Genomic DNA, 21,393 nt, shown 5'->3' with positions numbered 1-21,393 from the left:
TTATATATATATATATATATATATTCATTCCTGATCTCAATCTACTGAAGATTTCTTTGGAAGGGGTCCAGAAATAGCATGGAAAAGACAACTAAACAATTTTTTTTCATTTTTGTCTATCTATATAAATACATCCTAGTTAGGAAAAGTTTTAGACAGAACTAGAATTCTTCCAAATGAAAGTGGGTAGTTTTCATAATTTCCATAATATTATACAGATATTCATTCAGAGTTAGGATACTGCGAATAAGGATAAAGCGTCAACTCAGTACACAAATTATGCAACTCAACTCTATGTCATTAGTGGGAATACAGGATCCCACCTGACTGCCCTGCAGGTGGAAGTCAGCTCTGGAGTCAGGCCAGCGGGCTCAGTTGCTGCTCTGACCCACAGGCGAGGAGGGCCACATGCACGACCATTGCCTGGCCTTTCTGTGACAGGAAATCATAATGTTTACTCTCAGGACTGAAAGAAATGAGTGCGGTCTTCCCAAGCATCTGTCACCTCATAAACCCTCAGTACATGGAGGCTACTGCAAGTCACACAAGCTCCGTGAGGACGGAGGTTTCTGTCTGTCTGGTTTACTTTATTAACAAGGAGACAAGAGTTGGAGCAGCTTTCACACAGGCACTGCAGTTTCTCCAGAGTGGATTCGCACGTGCCTGTCTCCATCCAAATGCCCTCCCTTATGTCCGTATGTACCTATGCTACATCCAAATGCCCCTTCCCTTAGTACCATCTTTCTTAATAAGTAGCTTCAACTGTTTTTCAGAAAGATCCAAATTATAGGAAACCTATTTTAAGTGTTTTAAGATATCTGAGTTAACAAGAACACACTTAGCATTTTCTGTCAGCTGTGTGCTTACCAATAATTATAAATACCTCAGACTACAAAAGGAAATCTTTACAGTACTCCCACAATGGAAAAACAAAACTCTTAAAAATAATTACAGAGGGAGCAGAAGGGAGTGGTAGCTAAAAGGTGGCTTACAAAATCTGCCAAGTAGAATTTGGAATTTTGTCTTAAAACAAAACAAAACAAAAAAACCTGACAACCATTTGTCCAAGGCTGCCAAGACTTGAGACAAACAAGCTGTCATGGGAAACAAATGTTAAGTACATCTGAGGCAGCAGCTCCCCAGTCCTGGCTGACCCAACTCCGAACCACCAGTGACATCAGGGCCCATTGGGTTATCCTCACCACGACAAAGTCCAAAGGGACAAGCAGGACCACGTTAGAGACAACTTCAAAATGGCTATACCTCTGCCCTCCCCACACCCATCGTATTCCTTCACTGCTGCTGGCGCTGAAATTAACCTTCAGAACACAGTGACACACCTGTGAGGAGCAGTGAGCAGGAGTTCTGGGGCTGACCCTGGCCTGCCTCCCATCCCTTTGGCAGCCACTCTCCTTCTATAGGCTTTAGTAGTTTCTCCATCTTTAAACTAGGAGTGGAGTAGGTAGGTGGCCCCCCAGCCTGAAATATCGAAGTCTCTAGCGGCCTCTGAGGCTGCAATGAGAGATGTGGGATATTTGTATTATTCTATAATGTCTAACAGAGATAATGGATTGAGCATCCTGGCCTTAGTTATGTTCCTCACGGGAACGTCGGTCCTGTCAAAGGAAGTCTAGAGTAAGCACGAATCTTGGGGCTTGGAGAGACGGCTCAGTGCTTAAGAGCACTTACTGCTCTTTCAGGAGGAGCAGGTTCGGTTCCCAGCATGCACTTCAGGTAGCTCATTACCATGTGTGACTCCAAGGGGATCTGACATCCTCTTCTGACCCCTGAAGGCACCCACATGCATGTACACACACACACACACACACACACACACACAAAAGAAAAAAAACATAAAACATTAAACTTAAAAAAGTAAAAAAGAGTTTTGAACATAAAGCTATTCCCAGATCTATGCCTTGGGGAAAAAAAAAAAATCAACAGTACATACTACCACAATGCCTGGTTAAAAAGTAACAGCAAAATCATTTACTACCTACCAAGCAGTACACAAAACATCCCTCAATTTGGAATTACACAGCATGAAGGGAACAGACTTGAATGCGCTGTTTTCCACAGTCCCCAAGGCAGAGGAAGCCAGGGGACAGCCCCCAACCTGCTAAGCTGAAGAAGGCCCTGGTTCTCCACCCAGGGCCACAGTCACTCCTTCACACTTGACTGCAGAAGACAGACGGCGCATTCCATTCCACAGCCTAGCACGGGCAGACCATGCTGTGACCTACAGCAACAGCGCTGCCAAGCCCTTACTACACTCACTTTGTTCCAGACGCTGACCTGTGAATCTAACACAGGCTTATTAAATGCTCCCAAGAATCCCCACATCATGCACTGCTACTACCCTCACTGCAGACAAAAGACTAAGGCACAAAGAACTTAAGAAACCTGTGCAAAGACAGGAGCTAGCAGGTGGGAACCCCACTCATCAGTATTCCCACCTTCTCCCCACAAAGCTGACGACTTCCTATCAAAGGCTCTACACACACAGGAATCTCTCAAGGAGAGCCAGAGTCTGGGCGCTTCTAAGACCGGTCCTCCAGAGAGCTCAGGGCTGAGGTCCACGTGGGCCTAAAGGAAACGCCTGCCAATCTCCCTGAACCTATTTGCTTGTCCTGGTGGTGGAGGCAGCCTAGAAGAGGCCCAAGCCACAGCTGTAACTGCCAGCTCACACCCATGCGATTCTTACTGAACAAAAGACACATCGGGTTCCCAGCTGGCTCTTCAAAAAAAAAAGGTATTTTGTGAGTTAATGTCTAGTAATGAATGTATCATAAAACGTGTGTGCAATGTCTTTGAACATGGAAGAATATTGGGATCAAACCTATTTCTGAATCGAAACTAAGTCAATTACTAACTGCAGCACCCTGAGCCTCAGTTTCCCCGTCCATCCTTCTATCTCCTCTGGAAGCTATGAAGTGTGCATAGAGAACAGTGGCCACAAAGGCCGCCCTGATGGGGCTTCAGATGCAGCCTGATGCCTCACTGACTCTGGCTCTCAATAACATCCCGAGCTCCAAACACCTTACCCCACAATGCAAGTAAATGTCCACCCAGAGGACAGCCATTTGAGCGCAATGAGGGACGATGCTTACACAGGAAAAGCTTGAGGAACGTTTTTTCAGAAAGAAAACTAACATTAATAAAGCAATCAAGACGTGAGTTTCAGTGCCTGCTCTCTCTCCATCATGGAGGAGCACTCAGCAGGACCGGGGCAAGCACCTGACCCCAGCAGGACCCGGGCAAGCCACCTGACCCCTGGGAGGCTCAGCTCCAGCAAAGTTTTGTGGGGATTAAAGGAGCAACCGCCGTGAAACCTCCTGTGAACTACATGGGGCTGTATTGATATTGGAGGTTGTTTTCCTTTATAACAATAATGTTTATGTCAATTATATTTGCTGGTCATCCCATCACTAGCTCATGTTTTAAACGGAAAAACTGAGGCAGGGTAATGTGAAGCCGCAGCGGGAAGGCTGCCGGTTCCAAACACAGGGTGGAGACAAGGGCTAGGCCAAAATAAATCCAGGCCAGGGCAAAGCTGAAAACTAGCACGTCTTAAAGGAGAAAGGTGGGAACGCACATTCACCAGGCTGCTCGGTCCACGGCCTCACCTGCTGGCTGAGCCTTTCAGGGAAGAATCGGGCGTGATAATTCTCTACTTCCTCCCAAAGACAGGACTGAACTTCAGGGTGAGAAAGAATTTCACTATGAAATCTCTTTGCCCGTCCATAAATCAATTATGTGGAAGGGGCACAAAAACAAAGACCAGTTGTCACAAATTAGAATCCCAGCCTGGCCGGCCTTCTCCTCACCATCTCATTAAAAAGAAAAAAGGAAAAGAAAAGAAAGAAAAATGTTGCAGTCCTTCAGTTTCCTTCTTCGGTTGGTCAGAAATGTCCTCATTCCCCAGGTCTCCTCATGCTAAATATGGTAATTAAATTCCAGTGACACTTAAGCATTCATACGGCCTGGAATTGCTCTGAAGCAAGCACTTGAGACCCGCCAGGCTTCAGCACAGAGCTGTTCAACTGCAGCACTCCATGTCAAAAGCAGTGGGGTGGCTCGAGAACACACAAGCTTGCAAAAAGCAATCTACTCCTCTTTATTGCAACATTCTTCAGCAACAACACTGACCGCTTACCCGCTGTGCACACGGCTCTGCACCAGGGCAGCGGGAGGCTGGAAGGAGGAATGGAAGAAACAGGTGGTGTCCACGGGGAGCCAAAACAACAGGTTGCTTCAGTCAATTCCATCCCACAACTAATCAATTTGGTGAGGGTGGAGGGGAGGGAATCTTAGTCATCCTGTTGTCTTGCTGAACTGACTGCCCTGACCACTGTCCAGGCTTACCAGTTAGGTCAAAGTATCAGAATTAGCAGTGAGTGGCAGACATGATGCTAGCTCTAGGCCTTTCAAAGTGTTCTATGCTTCAAATTGTTGGAGAGTTGGAAAGACAGGACAGTAGTATGGGAACATACCGTTTGCCTCCAAGATCCTTTTTTTTTAATCCCATATTACAGTAAATGTATGTTTCCTTGGTGCATATAATTAACAACATGTTGTTATATAAACTCAGATCCGAATTTAAAACACCAATCAGGTAGTGCATGCTTATAACCCCACCTTTAAGAAAATGGTGGCAGGAGGCTCAAGAGTTCAAAGCTAGCCTCAGCTACCTAGTGAGTTTGAGGCCAGCCTGGCTGCATGAGACTGTCTCAATAATCAGAATTAAACAACATCACAAAAAAAAATGAACTTTAAAGTAGCTATAGAAGCCAGGTGTGGTGGCAGAGGCCTTCAGTCCCAGCAGGCAGAGGGTAGGCGGATCTCTGCGAGTTGAGGCCAGCCTGGTCTACAGAGCGAGTTCCAGGACAGCCAGAGCTGTTATACAGAGACACCCTGTCTCGAAAAATCAAAAAATAAAAAACTATAGAAAATACATATTTCAAAACTTGGCCAAGGCCACGCACACACCTTTAATCCCAGCAGAGGCAAGAGGATCAAGTAAGAAGCTTGACCAAGACCTTTAGAATTCTGAAGACGAAAAACAACTAACTTACCAAAGGACAGTTACTTATTCCAAATGTGATACTGTAGACTTTTCTTGTTTGCTTGTTTTGCTACTTAGTTGGGTCATTTTGGGTTTGGGTTTGGTTGACTCGATTTGGTGCTGGACATGGAAGCCAGGGCCTCGAGCATGCTAACAGTGTGTTCCACACTGCAGCCCCAGCCCTTATGTGCTGGGCATTGCTAGATACACTGTTAACATTTTTAAAGCAGCTGAAGGGCCAACACCCTTAATACGTAAAGAGCTTTTCTGATCAGATATATGGGGAACATTCATAAACAAACAAATACAAAGAAAGGAAGAAAAAGCACTATAAGTGTTCACTAAGATGCTGTTTGAAACTCCACTATTCACAACAAGAAATAAGGGAGCATTCGCCATTACCAGGTAATAAAGAATTATTTAAGTGAATCCTAGTGTTGGCAATGACTGGGAACACTGGCAGCCTCATATTCAGCTAAGAAAAGTATAACTAAGTCAAACTCTATGAAAATACAGCAGCGTGTCTTAAAATCTTCTAGATCTCAGTAAAAAAAAATAAATAACTGGGTTTTTTTTACAATTTGCTCTTATTTTATGTGTATAGGTGTTGCACCTCCATGTATATCTATACAGTGTGTATGTGCAGGGCCCACAGGGGTCAGAGGAAGGTATTGAACCCCTTGGGACTAAGGCTATAGTTGGTTGAGAGCCACTTGATGTGGGTGCTGGGAATCTGACCCACGAATTCTGGGAAAGCATCCAGTGCTCTCAACCCCTGAGTTATCCCCAGTCCCCACAAGAATGTTCATTACACACTCTTGATAACTATGATACCTGTACCTGGAAACTAACGATGGATTTTCACAAGAATGAAGAATAGTAGACCCTTATGACAGTACAGTATGTAGCCTTTGAAACCATTTTCTTAAAGAACATTTACAAACATGGGGAAACGTTCACATTAATTTTATCGGTACAGGCTATGATAAAACTATATGCATGTTAAAACTGCAATTAAGAGTTTTATAATAGACAGTGAAAATGAGAAAAGTATCTGTGAGTCATCAAATGTTAACTACAGTTAGGCTTAGAATGGTAGCATTACTAAAGATGTTCATTTTCTCATGTGTTCCTAATTTTTAAAGATCCTTCCCCTTACATTTTAGATAGCACTTTCTTAGATATAGAATCGCTGGTATCCCAAAGAGCAAAGCTGCCTGCTGCGTGCAGATGATCTTTACCTGTACATGGGATGAGATGGGAGAGGGTGGATCCAGCCAAATTTGCCAGCAAAGGAGAAAGGTCAAAACATATGAACCTATTATTTAACCATTAGAATCAAATTTGTGAAAACACTTTGAATAGGAAACTGCTTTTATAGTGAATGTATATAACTTTTAAAATATAAAGTCTAGTAACTTTCAAATGTATCATAGCTTCTGAAATCTAAGGGTAACAAAATGCATGTATTAGGTATGCATGCCGACACAGTAACAGTATGTGATGACGGTATTTTCCTGATTGCTCAAACATACCTAAAGAGTTCTCAATGTAACTACTTTTAAAATCACATATACACACAAAATCTTGTAAAGGTGCCAGGGGAAATCAACATAGTATAAATATGAGTTAATTATGTGTAAACATAAGGAATAATTCTGTTGCTATGTAAACCTACCTGAATGAAACTGTTACAATGTTTGTTTTTAGTTACAACCATTTTCCTTAATAGTTAGGAAGTGTGTCACAAGGAAGGACTTTCTTTAAGTGGTTACTTGCTTTATTGGGGGAGGACAGGGAGTGAGACGGGGTCTTCCTATGTGGCTGGTGATACACTGTTCACATGGCAACGCTTCTGCCTCAGCCTCTAGAGCGCTAGGATTTATTAGCACCAGTATATTCAATTGGCGCTTGCTTTAAATAGTAACTTCATGACCAAAACTTGGACTGAGCACAGGATATGGTCTCTTTCCTTAAATCCTCATAAAGATTTGGAAATGTTTTAACTGTTACAAGAAAGTCAATCTCTTTCATGTGTCTCACTTAAAAGAGCTAGCGAAAGAACAGCCATGTTCACTGCAAAGAAAAACAAATAAAAATTAATAAGCAAGAAAGCGTGTCTTGAAACCTCAATGAGACTTGGTATTTTCCAAACAAATGTATCTGAAATCAGAGAAAAACCCAAGGCTCCCTGAACCACGGTCACCTCAGAGGAGCTGACCCGTCAACACCATCAACAGAAGAGAACATTCAATACCAGGACACCAAGTCTGCTGACAAACAAGGGTTCTCCTGCTAGGAAGACGGCTGGAAATTTTTGTGACCTAAATGCTACCCAGAATCTTCTCACAGAGAGAAGGGAGGGGGAGGAGAACACAAAATGAAAAGGAAGCAAACCACACAATTTAAAAATACACCTGCCTCCGAAAAAGGCCCTACACTTTAGAAGACAACCGCAGCTGTGTGTCCAACACCTTATCTGGCAAGCAAAACTGTATTTAAAGGGGGTGCTATTTGTTAAATGAAGACATATCATTTAGGAGACAATATCTGACTCCAATCAAAATAGTCTCATCATGTTTTCCTTGCCTCACAAAACACACATACTTTCTTCATATGAATAAACATGCCTGTGAGTGGGAGAGTTACTCTTACCCCAGAAACAGGTTCTGCAACACCACACACCCAACCTGTCTTTGTGTGGCAATGAGTCCATCCTGGCATGATGTTTGTCCGATATAGTCAAAGAACCCAGAGTTACTACTCATTGCCAACAACCTGTGGAAGGAACTGACTTTGAGACCAGAAACCTCTCTAAGCGGGCCCCCAGGGAACTGGGCTTCAGTCCACTGGAAGATGGGCCCAGGTCCTTCGTGCCTGGCTGAAAATCCAAACACATCCACCTAGTCAAGGTCTATAGTGCCAGAGGCCAGTGAAACAACCGACCACCTGCAATTTCCAAGACCTTGTTCAACCTCCCCTGGTAACATAAGTGTTTGCGGAGCTGGAAGAACAGGGTTTTGCCAAGACAAGTAAAACAGGGTGAGGGCTATGTCAGCGTAATTAATCAGTGCCACCTGCAGCGGCGACTCAGGGTGTGTCCACGCCACACACTCCCCGTGCCTGTGATGGGAAACTCTTTCAGTCACTGCCACTGAGAACTGGATCTTCCAAGGAAGACAGTTTCCGCCCTAACGTGTCCTATAGCGAGCCTGCCCTGCAAGGTTGAGGACACAGTGCTTTGTCACCGCAAACCCACTAGCAGCCACCACAAAGTGCGCCAACTTCAGTCACACCCCCCACCAGACAAGGGGGTCTTTGTCTTCTCCCCAAGTTTTTTCCCCATGTTACAACAGAGAAAGGAAAACAGCAGACAGTGCAGAAGCTGGGAGTGCAGGGAGCTGGGGCTGCTGTTCTCTAGTTAAGTATCCAGACTCCACTGCTCTTAGTCACCCAGACTGCAGAAATCTGCTTTCAGAGAGGGCAGATAAACAGCTACATGGCTTTCACACTACCATCATGTACCCATTTATCTCATCCCCGTGATAGGATCAGTCCTGGGGGCGCGATCCTAACCTCCACTTTGGAGGCCATTCCCACATACCTGAAGACCAACTTTCCCGCACTGCTTGCTCCAGGACGCCAAGGGAAACACAAATTAAGCCTGACAACATACCCAAATCCCTAACATAGCACCGATCTTAGCACCCACAGTCATCAGGGCTTTATACAAATGTCCCTGGCCCCCTTGAACAGCAGGCCAATTACAATGGTTGAACTGATGCCTTTAGTCTTCTAGCCAGATGTTGAGGGCCTGGGTCCCTCTTCCAGGTCACTGAAGCCCAATTCCCCAAAGGTCTTCCTAGGGAAGTTTCTGGTCTCCAAGTCAGCTCCTTCTAGAGGCTGTTGGCAACTGAGCAGTAACTCTGAGTTCTTTGAATACAGTGGCCAAACGCAATAATAAAAATGGACACCCTCACTGCTTTGACCACTGTAGCTCTCAAAACCCCTGTTTCTCCACTCTTCCTCTGAAGGCCACATTGTTAAGCACCATATAGGTAACAATCCCTTCAAAAAAGTAGGAGGGGGACAGAGCAAACCTCCTGCCACTGCCGGGGAAACACTGTGCAGCCTGACCTATAGGAGCCCAAAGGCAACCTTCTACTGCTAAAGTCACTTCCTTCTTTCCATCGAAGGCGGTGGCACGAAGCGCCATGGGACGAGAACAATCCTGGGCTCCTCCTGCAAAGCGCTCTGTCCGAGGGCCTTTGCTTCTTCCGTTATTTCCTTCCTCGCTCATGTGTTAGCATATCCCAACGTGCCGCAGATCAGTACTTCCAAGAGGATGGTGGCTTGTTCCTCTAACTCCCACACTTGGGAAACTAAGCCCAAGGAACTGTAAGTTCAAGGTCAGCCTGGAATACACAGTGAGTTCCAGGCCGATCGGGGCTACAGAATAAGACCCTTTCTCAAAAAAAAAAAAAAAAAAAAAAAAAAATCAGGGTGTCCTGAAATGAGTGTCTTTGTCACACTCTGTGCTGATGCACTCAGGGAAATTGCTGCCACCAGCCACGCGTTCACAGGTTAACAGAACAGAGTCTCCAAGGAAGCATCAATCACACGCTGGGCTGAAGACGGTACTGACTGAGAAAGCTCTTTGCATTCTGGTACCCGAGGAACACTGATGGGGGGGAGGGAAACTACCACCAAACACATACATTACACATGCATCGTCTGAAGACATACGATACTTCACGGATTGGCTTTAAAAAAAAGAAAGCAGGCAACTTTATTAGTCTTGTGGTGAAAGCACGGGGTACCCTCCCTTTGAAGCTATCACTGAGGAAGATATGGGCATGTTCATGTGTTATGTTTGTATGACTACATATCATGTGTGTGTCAGTGCCCATGGCAAAGGGTGTCAGGTCCCCCTGGAGCTGAAGTGACAGACAGTCATGACAGGTGCTGGGAACCGAACTCGCGTCCTTTGGAAGAGCGGCAAGCACCCTCAACTCCAATCCATCTCTGCAGCCCCATCTACCTTACTCTTTGAGAAAGGAGCTCTCACTAAACCTAGAGTTCACTGTTTCAGCTGGACCCATTGGCCAGCCAACCCCCAGGATGTTCCTGTCTCTGCCCCCAGCTCTGAACTGCAAATATACATCACCACAGCTGCTTACTACGTGAGGGCTAGGAATCCAAACTCGGGTCCTCTTGCACGTACAGCAGACGCTCTGCCCGCTGAGCCATCTCCCGGCCCCTAACTTGGCAATTACTTGGATATACACATTCCCAGACATAACTCTAGACCCACAGAGTCAGACTACCCAAGACAACCATGGTTGTTTGCTGGTTTCATAAGAAGCCAGAGAAACTGCTGGACAAATTCTTTCCTCCGCCAAGGACCTATCTGGGAAAAGGGTAGAACACATAGGGCTAAGGCAGTCCACCTGAATGGCTGTCCTGCACAGACCATACTTAATGTTCTTCACAGGTCCCACTCCTTTTATGGACAAGTGGGTGTCACTTCAGGGAAGTGTACATAGCCACCCTCTATACCTCCGTCACCCACACAGAGCTCTGGACTGTGAGGGATAAATTACAGAGATGATAATACTGAGTGGAGATCAACAAAGGGCAGCAACCTGTTGGATAGGAATGAGAGGTCAGAGGATGACCGCCCTGCCTCTTGACAGTAGACACAAGGGTGCTGCGCCTTGCCAGGATGTCACAAGAGATCAGATCCAGCAGGGGATAAACAGATCGTGGCGAGCTTTAAAGTCCCCACCAGCACATACAACAAAGAGGAAAACTGGACCCACCCCTTAAGTAAAAACCTGAGTTAGCACAAAGCCAGGTATGGGGTGATGGTGCACACTTGTAACCCAGCACTCCCGAGGCCGACACAGGACGACCAAGAGTTCAAAGCCAGCCTTGTGTCAAAATGCAGGAGGTAGTATAAGTCTTTCAAGTGATGCTCAGTCTTCAGGGAGGAAGGCTTGATGACACCGGACTCACCAGCTGCTCTCCCACAAAAGCCCCAGAGAAGCTGAGCAAGTCACAAGTGCTCAACCAAGACCAGATTCTGCTCAGGTGCCTCTGCACGCTGGGCACACGCTGTGAATGTCTCCTAGGGCAGACAGGGTTGTGTGTGGCAGAGCATCTCCTCCTTAAGGAGCAGGATCTGTGTCAGAGACCAATCACATGTGCTTGTCTAAAATCCTCATTCAGTATCTCTTAATCTTGGAGCGTGGGTTATTTTGTTGTTATTATTATTGGTTTGATTTGATTTGGTAGTGACATTCCATAAGTGTGTGTGTGTGTGTGTACCACTAAAAGTATGTTATCAGGATGGTACAGAATTGCAATATCAAGTTTAGAATGAAAAGCACACACACACACTCACACACACACACACACACACACACACACACACAGAGTCAAAATGGCAAGCCAAATAAAACATCTGGGAAAGTGAAAACTTTGGTGTTTTTCCCCAGATGTAAGGTAACCAAAGACTCTTGCAAATGCCACTTAAAAGTCATCCAGGGGAATTGCAGTGGTCGACAATAAAAAGAGACTGAAAGTTATTTGCTCAAATGAGCAAGTCTTTACTGGCTGCCAATGAGATGCCAAAGCACCATGACAGACGGACATGGGGACATAGAGGACAGGGATGTGGACATTAGAACACATACAAAATGCAAAGGTACAATTCTATCCCTGGAGCACACACTTAAAACAAGTGCTCGGGGTGTGTTTCTGTGTGTAAAAGTTCATGAAGCAAGAGATGGAAGCAGAATGGAGGATGAACAAGGCCATAAACCTGAAGGATGAGCAAGGCCCTAGACCTAAAGCCCTGAAGGAACCATAGTCACAGCTCTGTAACAAGCCCTGTGATCAGTGACAAAGTCCATGAGAAAGAGGATGACCAAAACACTGGCTCCCCTGCAAGGTCACCAAATCAATTAATAACAGGCCTGGAGGAGCCTTCTGGTCCCCTGGCTCCCGGTTTAGTGGCCTGACTAAAACAGACACATATGGTGGACTGGTGCAGCTGGAAAGTGAAAGATGAGGGACCTTTTGGTTTCAGGTAGTTTGGAAAAAAAGAGAAAACAGGAGCAAGAGAATCCAGAAAGTTCAGGAGAGGGAATAGATTAATTTGAGCCATCCAAAAAGAGCAAACAAGAAAGGAAACAATTACATATGAATTGCAAATACATCATAATACATTCTCATCCAAGTTGTGCCTTAGAGGGGGTATTATTTTCCGGAAAAATCTATAAAGAATTCAAAAATGATATGGTGTATGATATGTTAAGAAGAATTTGTGGCAGAAAAGGGGACAGGGTGTGACAGCATCCAAACACGTGACGTCTTTTTAAGAGGGGGGTAGTTGTGCCCAAGAAGGAACGAATTAAGTCTACAGCTTTCACGTTAGCAATTTCTGAATTCCTTGAGAGTCAGAAGGGTTAATCTCTGAGATGGCTGGCTAAAGCTACATTCAATGTGGAAATTATTAAAATCTAAAAGGCAAGATCCCATATACATCCTGAAGGCAGATAAAGCGGAATTAATCAGTGATTGCCTCACCGGGTCACTATGCCAGAATCAATTGTAAACCTTTTCTTTCTTTCTTTCTTTTTTTTTTTTTTAACAGATTCTCAAGCCTACTGTGTCAAAATCCCAGGGTGCTGAGTGTAAAAACCACTCCAGTGGGTCTGTTAGAGCCAGGACAAGGGGCTCTGTTCCACCACAATGGAAGGGGCAGGGAGGAGGGTCACCAGGAATGGCAGAGAGTGGGAACCAGATCAATGCAAATTCTGTGGGCAAAATAAAATCTCTGTGGGTATGATATTTTTAAAATGTATTGTAAGGCTGCTCTCAAGCATCCAAGCATATCCCACTGTGTTTAGACATTCTTTAAAAGTCCCGAGACCAGTGACAACCCAGGTGAGCCCAGGCTGCTTCTCTGAGAAAGAACAAATCCACAGAGAAGGTGGAAAAAGGATGCCAGCAAAATACTGGTAAATATTTTTTTTTTGAACATCACAAAACAAGATATCCTGCAACCAATCCATCTCCCCTCCCCCCACGAGAAAAAGATAGGAAACAGTTACAGGGTAAATTTCACCTCCGCCCTTTAGGAAAAACCTTGCTCTCTCGTGTTAAGGAGTCAACTGAGAACATGTCCAGGTGACAGCAGAACCGGGAGTCACTCCCACTGAAGAACAGAAAGAAAACCAGGTGGTCCAGGACAGCTAGCTGTCCAGACAATCAGACAGATGGGTTGACAGTTCCTTGCCTGTAGGAACCAGTGGTGATTAAATTAACAACTGGCCACAAGCCAAACATGGGAACACTCAAAAGTTAGGGAGCGAGAGTTATAATTGGTACTTTGGCAAAACAGACCATAATAGATCAGGAAGACTCACTGCTAGACTCTGGGAAGATTTAAGATCTGCACCAACAATGGGCTCTTTAATCTCTTCTATGACAATAGTTTAGCATCCAAAGAACACCTAAAGTCCCAAATACCTAAACCCTATCATTTGAGCCAACTGGACTGACACTCAACTTGACCCCCACTAAGTAATAGTCATAGCAGTGGCTCACAGGAGCAGAAGCAGGGGACATCAGTTCAACGGGCCGGGGTTCAACAAGGCAGGGAAGCCCACATCCCAGCATCATCCCATCCCTGCCATCGATCCTGGCACTTAGGTTTGCAGACCACCTTATAGTCCTATTTATTAGTCCTTGCAATACTCTATAGGAAAAAAAAGTATGCTTTTAATCCTGTTTCATAAGGGAAGAGACAGAGATCATAAACACTCAAGTTATTTACTAAGTAAAACAAGTAATTATGCACCGAGGATTATAACCCTGAGAAAAATCACACTAGTTAGACACCTCTGTGCCCTAAATACACACTCAGGGCCAACAGCGTCACTCAAAGAAAAGGGCAAAGCAAAAATGCCACCACTGAGATGGAGCCAGCCAAAATCTCAGAAACTGTTCATCCTCACACAGCCTCCTGGTCGGCTTCCGAAAACCTCTGGAGCCAGCAATAGAAGACATCTGAACTTCCCAAACAGTATCTGGTTGGTGCTGAACAACCCAGCACTGTTTGCAGGTGATAAATAATCAAGTCCTGCTCAAACATCTGCGATTGCCATGTCAGCTGCCTGTTACAATGAACAAAGACCGTATTTTTCTGAAACTCGCCCTTTCTCTGAAAAGATGTACTAGGGTTTTTTGTTTTTTGGGTTTTTTTTTTTTTTCCGGTAAAAGTTAACTCTTCTTGAGCAAAGCGGGCCCTTCCAGTTCAGCAAACGTACTGGAAGTGCAGACTTCATTCAGAAAGACTAGCACGCTGCCCCGAAAGGGCTTTCTGAACATCTTTTAAGTGCTACAGGTTTAATATACATTCTTTTAATTAATCCTATTAGCTGGGTAATTTCATCCCCATTTTATTGGTGAGTTGATTCAGTACATTTGAATCCAGGATTACAGAGCTGGGCTCCAAAGCCCAAGTTCTTTCCATACAACATTCCAAAGAAATGTAAAATCTCAAAATGTGGTGGGTAAAGTATGATTCGATTTCCTGGCTCCCACCGTGTTAGAGGGGCTGCATAGGATATCCAACTATAACCAATGTTTCTAAGCAAGCACTTTGGATCAACGTCTCCACTTTTCCTTGCCTGCCCCTGCCCTACCCCCAACGGTGCCAAAAGAGCAACAAGCTGCTGCCAGGTTGGAGGAGTTGGGGATTGTCACACCACATTCCTGGGGCTGGACGCACACTGGAACCGCAGCAAGAGCTCCGCGCCTCGGAAAGAATAACAGCAGTTGAGATTTTCAATCATGTGGCTCAGCACGCTGCCACACCAGTTCCCCCACTGCTGCCTCCACCTCTCCAAGACCGGAGCCCCACGCCCAACTCCTCCTCGGGACAGACGGACCGATCCGGGTGTCAAAAGCCAGGCGCGCCGCAAGCCCCTGCCGCCCTCCCGGCCACACTCGCACCTCGGCCCGCTCGCTGCTAGCCCGGGACCCCGCAAACGCGGAACCGGAGACGCTACGCGACGCCGAGATTCGAGGCCCGGACGAGGCAGCTTAGAAGGCGCAGCCCGTGGAGCGGGGAGGCAGAGGGATGGTGTCCCGGGCGCCCGGTACTCACCGCGCGCGGGGCCCGCGCCGCACAGCCAGAGCCACAGCAGCGCCCGCAACGCGACGGGACGCAGAGAGGGCATCTTCGTGGCCGCCGCCCGCGCAGATCCGCATGGGGAGCGGGTCCCGACCAGGAGTCCCGCTCTCGCGTGCGCTACCCTGCCCCCGCGGCTCGCCAAGTCCCCGAGCTCCCGCTGCGCCGCCCCTGCACTCCGCGCAGCCAGGCCGCCGCCCGAAGTTTGGCTGAAAGTTTCTGGCTGCGCGGCGCGGCTGGGCGGCTCGCGTGTCCTTCCGCCTCGGCCTCCTCCCACCGCGAGGCTCCGCCCCCGTCGCCGCCGCCGCGGCCGCGCGCCCAGGGGTTTCCCGCAGAAAGAAGCGCCGGCCGGCTGCTCGCGGAGGGATCTGCGCGAGCAGCACTCGGCAGCCGGTACTCCCGGCCCGCCCCGCTGAGCTCGGGGAAAGGGGTGGCTGAAGCGCCCAACATCAAATGTTGATGTTTGCCGGGATCCTGAACTTGTAGGGAGAGGCAGACTTCATGCTCCACACACCTACACCCTTCTTGTCTGGTTACAGGAATGAGGAAGAGCAGAGACAGGGCTGTCAAAGGAGGGCAGGGGGCAAAGGCGCCAAAGTTCACTTTAGAGGACATTCCAGGAGATGCTCAGTCTGGTTCGTTCCTCCATCAGTCTGTCCGCCCATCCATCTATCCATCTATCCGTCTTTAGTTCGTTTAGTGAACTTCTTGTAGCAAATTGTTTGGGACACTGGAATCATCCACTCTGGGGGTCAAGGAGAATTCAGAGGAGGCTTCCATGGACAGGTATCATGCCAGCAGGAGTTCAAAGGGCGAGTTAAAGATGTAGAAAATAGTAAGTACGTTTTCAGGTATACTCTCTGTGACCTATTAATAGTTGAGAGTCGAGAGCAACCTAAATGCCCCACCCTTGGGGACTAGATGAATAATGCATAATTATAAGTGCAGTGCAATACAACAATTGAAAACACCATCTTCAGATACGTCAACCTTAAAACCAAAATGATGATGAAAACACAAATTGCAGGGGGAGACTCGAAGAATACCACTTTTATGTGAAATTTTCAAAACAACGCTATTTATTTCTTACGGATGTTTGTGTACATAGTTTTAAAAGGAAAGAAAAAGCTATTACCCTAAAAGTGGTTATTTTCAAAGTGAGAGCAGAGGGGTGTGAACCGACTTGGGTATAAATGTGTTTATAGAACATATGAAATTAACAACTACACCAAACTTCATGAATTACACAGGACTCTTTGTATTTCTGTCTTCTTAGCTACATTGGAAAGTCAGGGACCATGTCCGTCCTCACCAGTATCTACCATGCAGTAGTTGATGAACTATAAAATGCAGAATGCCACCCAACATTTGCAAGTCAGTGTGAACGTTAAAACTGCATTTTAAGTACTATATAGCCAAGCATGGTTGCACAGGCCTTTAATCCCAGCACTTGGGAGGCAGAGGCAGGCGGATCTCTATGAGTTTGAGGCCAGCCTGGTCTACAAAGCAAGTTCCAGGACAGCTAGGGCTGTTATACAGGAAAACCCTGTCTTGAAAAAGAAAAAAAAAAATCTTATAGGGGCTGGGGAAATGGCTCAGTGGAACCTGAGCTCAAATTCCAACACTCACATTAAAAGCCCGGTTTGACTATGCACGTGCCTGAAACAGCTATAGGGGATGGGGTTAGGGGGTTCTCTGGGGCATGCTGCCTGGTTCCAGGTTCAGTAAGAAAACCCCTTCTCAAAGAAATAAAGTGGAGAGTTATAGAGCCGTATACCTGACATCCTCTGGCCTGCACACACAGTGCATATACACCATACACACATACACTCACATATATCACACACTCGCCATATACCACACACCTATATACACCATACACACATACACCATATATCACACTCGCCATATACCACACACCTATAATACACCATACACACATACACCATATATCACACACTCGCCATATACCACACACCTATATACACCATACACACATACACCATATATCACACACACCATATACCACACACCTATAATACACCATACACACATACACCATATTTCACACACACACCATATACCACACACCTATAATACACCATACACACATATACCTTATGCCACATACATGCATTCATATACACGTGCATATTACTTTAGAAGAGAAAAGCAAGCATTTGCTACTTACTGCAGTCACATTGGGATCCTAGAACCTCCTTTTAAAAATAGCATAATTGAGGGCTAGAGAGAGGGCTCAGTGGTTAAGAGCAGTTGCTGCTCATGCAAAGGACCTGGGTTCAATTCCCAACACCCATATAGTGGCTCACTACTGTCAGTAACTCCTGTTCCGGAGGATCCAGTTCCTCCTCCCGTGTCCACAGGCACCAGATATCCACGCGCTGCACAGAGATACAGTCAGGAAAATCATCCACACACATAAATTAAATTGAATTTAAACAGCATAGTTATAAAATCTACTATACAACTTCTGATTGTGCCGTGTGTTTAAAGAGAAATAATAACATAAACTTTCATTTGTTGGCTCGCTGTTTGACCAGTCTGAACGTCCACTGTACTCGCGAAGAGAGTAAATAGTGAGTTGGTGCATATAAATTTTAAATTGACCTTCAAAGATCACAGGCCACAGCCAAAGTATGCACAAAAGAAAGTCAAAATACTCATCCTGACTGGCAGCTCCAGAAATGACTGTCGCTACAGCAATTATTAAAATAGATGTGTTCCTCATTCTAACAGCTTTACAGAGTGACTCCCAGGGCCGGGGAAACCGTTCAGCAGGTTAAATGATTGTCTCACAAGCACGGGGACCTGGGTTTGGTGTCCCCTACCTCAAAGGAGGAAGGGCTGTGGGAAATGGCTTTGTGATTAAGAGCCCTGTCTACTTTTCCAGAGGACCAGAGTTTGGTTCCCAGCACCCATGTCAAGTGATTCACAATCCCATATAGTTCCGCTATCAAGGGAATACTAATACTTCTGGCCTCTTGGGTACCCGAACATATGTGCATAATCCCCATTGTGTATATACTAAAAATAAATCTTAAAACAAAATACAAAACCAAGCATGATGGCACGTGCTTCTAATCCCAGAATGAGGAAGGCAGAGACAGGAAGGTTCCAGGAGCCAATATAGCACAATTGATGAGTTCTGGGCCAATGAGAGACCCTGTCTCAAAAGAGGTGGGTGGCATTCATGATAATAATACCCAAGACTATCTTCTGGCCTCTATACACATATACATGCATGCTTGCAGATACATGTGCTCCCATCTGTGCACACACACACATGTACATTAAAAAAGAGGGGAAGTCAGCCAGGGCTACCCAAAGAAACCCTGTCTCATAAAACAAACAAACAAATAAATAAATAGTATTACATGACCTCTCTTGAATTGTTGACTGTTAAACTTATTGCATACATTCCAGTGAGTACTAAATAAATAATGTTCAAATAGTATAAATGAAAGAAGAACTGAAAAGGGACAAGCAAAAAAAAACATATAATCCTGTCAAGAGCCTGGAAGTAGTCAGGGAAAGCTTAAAGAGGAAGCCAATAATAAATAAAGAATCGGAGGATCAAATGATCAATCAGATCAAGAAATGACCCACCAGGTGAGCAGGGGTTTCTCACATTTAGAGGCTTACACCTGTCCCAGGCACAGGACGGTGTCTGTAGGAGCAGAGAAGCAGGGAAAATCAGAGTTTGTCCCTGGACCGGGGAGACAAGAATCTAAGCAGGAGCTGTGGGAATGCGGAAGGATGAGCCTGGACTCTGGGATCAGTGACCAGGCATGAATGAGAGAGCAAGAGTCAGCCATGACCTCAACACCTTGGGGCAGGAAGACACCACACCATCCCCAGATAAAGGCTAGCAAAAGGAAGAGAAAGGCTGTTTGATAGAGGAGATAGGTAGGCAAGAAATCAGCCTAGCTGGAAGAGGACGCTATGCTCAGGAGTTGCAGCAGTTGTTGGCCTTTGGGAGAGCTGGAGGTAGCCTGGCTCATTCACAGCACTGCCTTGAGCTCTTGCAGTTGGCCCCTTCTCTGGGTGAAATCTAAATGTCCTTGTATGCATTGTTGTCCTGCTGCCCGCCTATCTGAAACCAGGGTGGCTTGTAATAGCACCCCAAAGCCTGAGCCGCAGCCTGGAGATGTGAAAGGCTCACACCTGCCTGCATAGCTCAGCCCCAAATATGCTGAGCAGTGTAGCTAGACAGGGCATCGCTCTTCTCCTGAGGACACAGCTCCTAATCAAAGCAAATCCTCCTTATAGGAGAGATTGGCAGGGACACTTTAGGGGAGTCCTGTAGCCAATCAGAGCAGCTGCAAGTCTATGATGATCCATGGCATCACTGGCACAAAGAGAAATGGGATCCCACAGTCTTTCATCTGAAAACACACTCCCTCCTGGGTCCCATCAAAATTCTTAGTCCATTGGTACAGAAATATGAACAAGGGCTGCCAATGGCTTTGGTTTCACTCAGAACTTAAAATAGACGGATATGCCCTTATTATTTAAAACCCACACATAAAATTTCTTCCCAAAGAACAGAGTGTGTGCTTGTTGGTTCTCCAGTCTGTCCTCTCAGGACCAACAGGCCATAAAACACTCAAGGACAGAGATTGTCTCTTGCGTCTGTTTTGTCCTAGGCTCTAGGGCATGTATATACAGAAATGCTTGATAGTGGGTGGTAGGGAGGTCGTTGTGCTTTGACTTAAGCTTTGTTTTATTTGGGTTTTTCTTCTGAAGCAGGATAGTCATAAACATGCTATGTCACCAAAGGTGGGAACCTTGAACTCCTGGTCCTCCTCCCTTTCTCTGCCTTCCCGGTGCTGCGATTGCAATTGTGCCACCGCAGCCAGCTAAACACAGGCGTTTCCTTTCCTCCAGAAGCCATTGAGCCCAAGTGTGTGTTTGTGAATGAGTGTGTGTGTATGTGTGTGTTTGTGTATGAGCATGTGGGTATGTGCGTATGCCCCTAGGTGTTTAAATGGCACCTGAATTGAGAGCAGGTGTGAGACTGTGTCTCAGAGAATTCCAGGCAGAATCAGCCAGATATTGAGCTACTGAAGGACTTGAGTCTCAGCGGGGATCAAACCTGAGCTGACCTACACTGCATCTCCCACCACCTAACGCAGGCGTCTAAGGAGGTGGGGCAAATGTTAGCGGAAGCAGGAATTACAAGTGAGATGTCTTTTAATAATGCCTTCTATTTGGAAGGTGCTTTATACTTTCCCCGACACTTTAAGGTTCATTATCTCTCTCAGTCCTCAAAGCAGCCGTGGGAAACAGACAGGCCAGTCACTATTATCTCCATGTCGCAGATGGGAAAAATAAAAAAGGAAGATAACGTAACTTGCCCAAGGTTAAATAAGTCATTAACGACAGAGCGAGGACAAAAATCCCTTGGTTTCTGACCACTTGTTCAGTCTCATTGCATGGGGCACAATAGTGCAAGTGTTTTCAAGGTGCTACTCAGTGCAGGGGCCTACAGGCACAGGGCACCAACTTCTTGACCCCTTTGTGTGGGTACAGGGCAAGCTGACCCACCACAACTGAGAAAGTTAACCAAGTACTTGAACTGTTCTGTTTTAAAGCCATTTTGAGAGCTTGCACTTGGCCAGAGCATGGCCTTGACTCTGCGACAATACAAACAATAAGGAGCTGCAGCCCCCTCCTGCTCCCTGGAGATCACAGGCCAACACCACAACTGCAAGAGAGATAGACTGTGGGGTCCTGCCAGCAGAGACAGCGTGGAGATTGATTTCAAGGTCTCATCCTGGATTATGTGATCAAGGTGGCTGGCATAACTAATTAAAGACAGTTTGAAGACAGGGGCCATCGCTTACTTATCTCTGCAGGTTTGCAGCCTCCCAGAAATGGATTCCCCCCACCTCCTCAGCAAAGTTTTCAGCAAAAGTCGTCATTCCCCAGGCCTGTGATCCCAGGATTCAGTAGGCTGAAGCAAGGAGGAGCAAGGTTCAAAGTCAGTTCAACTGTGGCATGAATTATGAGGCAAAACCTTGTCTTAAAAACAAACATGAGGACTCTGGAGAGATGGTTCAGTAGTTAAGAGAATAGGCCGCTCTTCCAGAGGACCTGGGGT

At 46.0% G+C, this 21,393-nt stretch overlaps 1 protein-coding gene across 1 annotated transcript in view; it reads right to left on the bottom strand.

Annotated features, from left to right (window-relative positions):
- The window catches only part of LOC126490096 (notch homolog 2 N-terminal-like protein A), a 137,398-nt gene extending 121,877 nt beyond the window's left edge, over positions 1-15,521 (bottom strand). Inside the window, exon 1 of the mRNA XM_050124779.1 lies at positions 15,246-15,521. Within this exon, the coding sequence (XP_049980736.1) occupies positions 15,246-15,318 (73 nt within the window). The 5' untranslated portion in view covers positions 15,319-15,521. The remainder of the gene's footprint in view (positions 1-15,245) is intronic.
- Positions 15,522-21,393: the final 5,872 nt, after the last annotated feature.

The sequence above is a fragment of the Alexandromys fortis genome, unplaced genomic scaffold (genome assembly GCF_014885135.2).
Source record: "Alexandromys fortis isolate MF-2015 unplaced genomic scaffold, M_Fortis_MF-2015_v1.1 scaffold_235, whole genome shotgun sequence".
NCBI classification, from domain to species: domain Eukaryota; kingdom Metazoa; phylum Chordata; class Mammalia; order Rodentia; family Cricetidae; genus Alexandromys; species Alexandromys fortis.
Note: the sequence above shows the minus strand (reverse complement) of the source record. Positions and strands in the feature narration are given on the sequence as shown.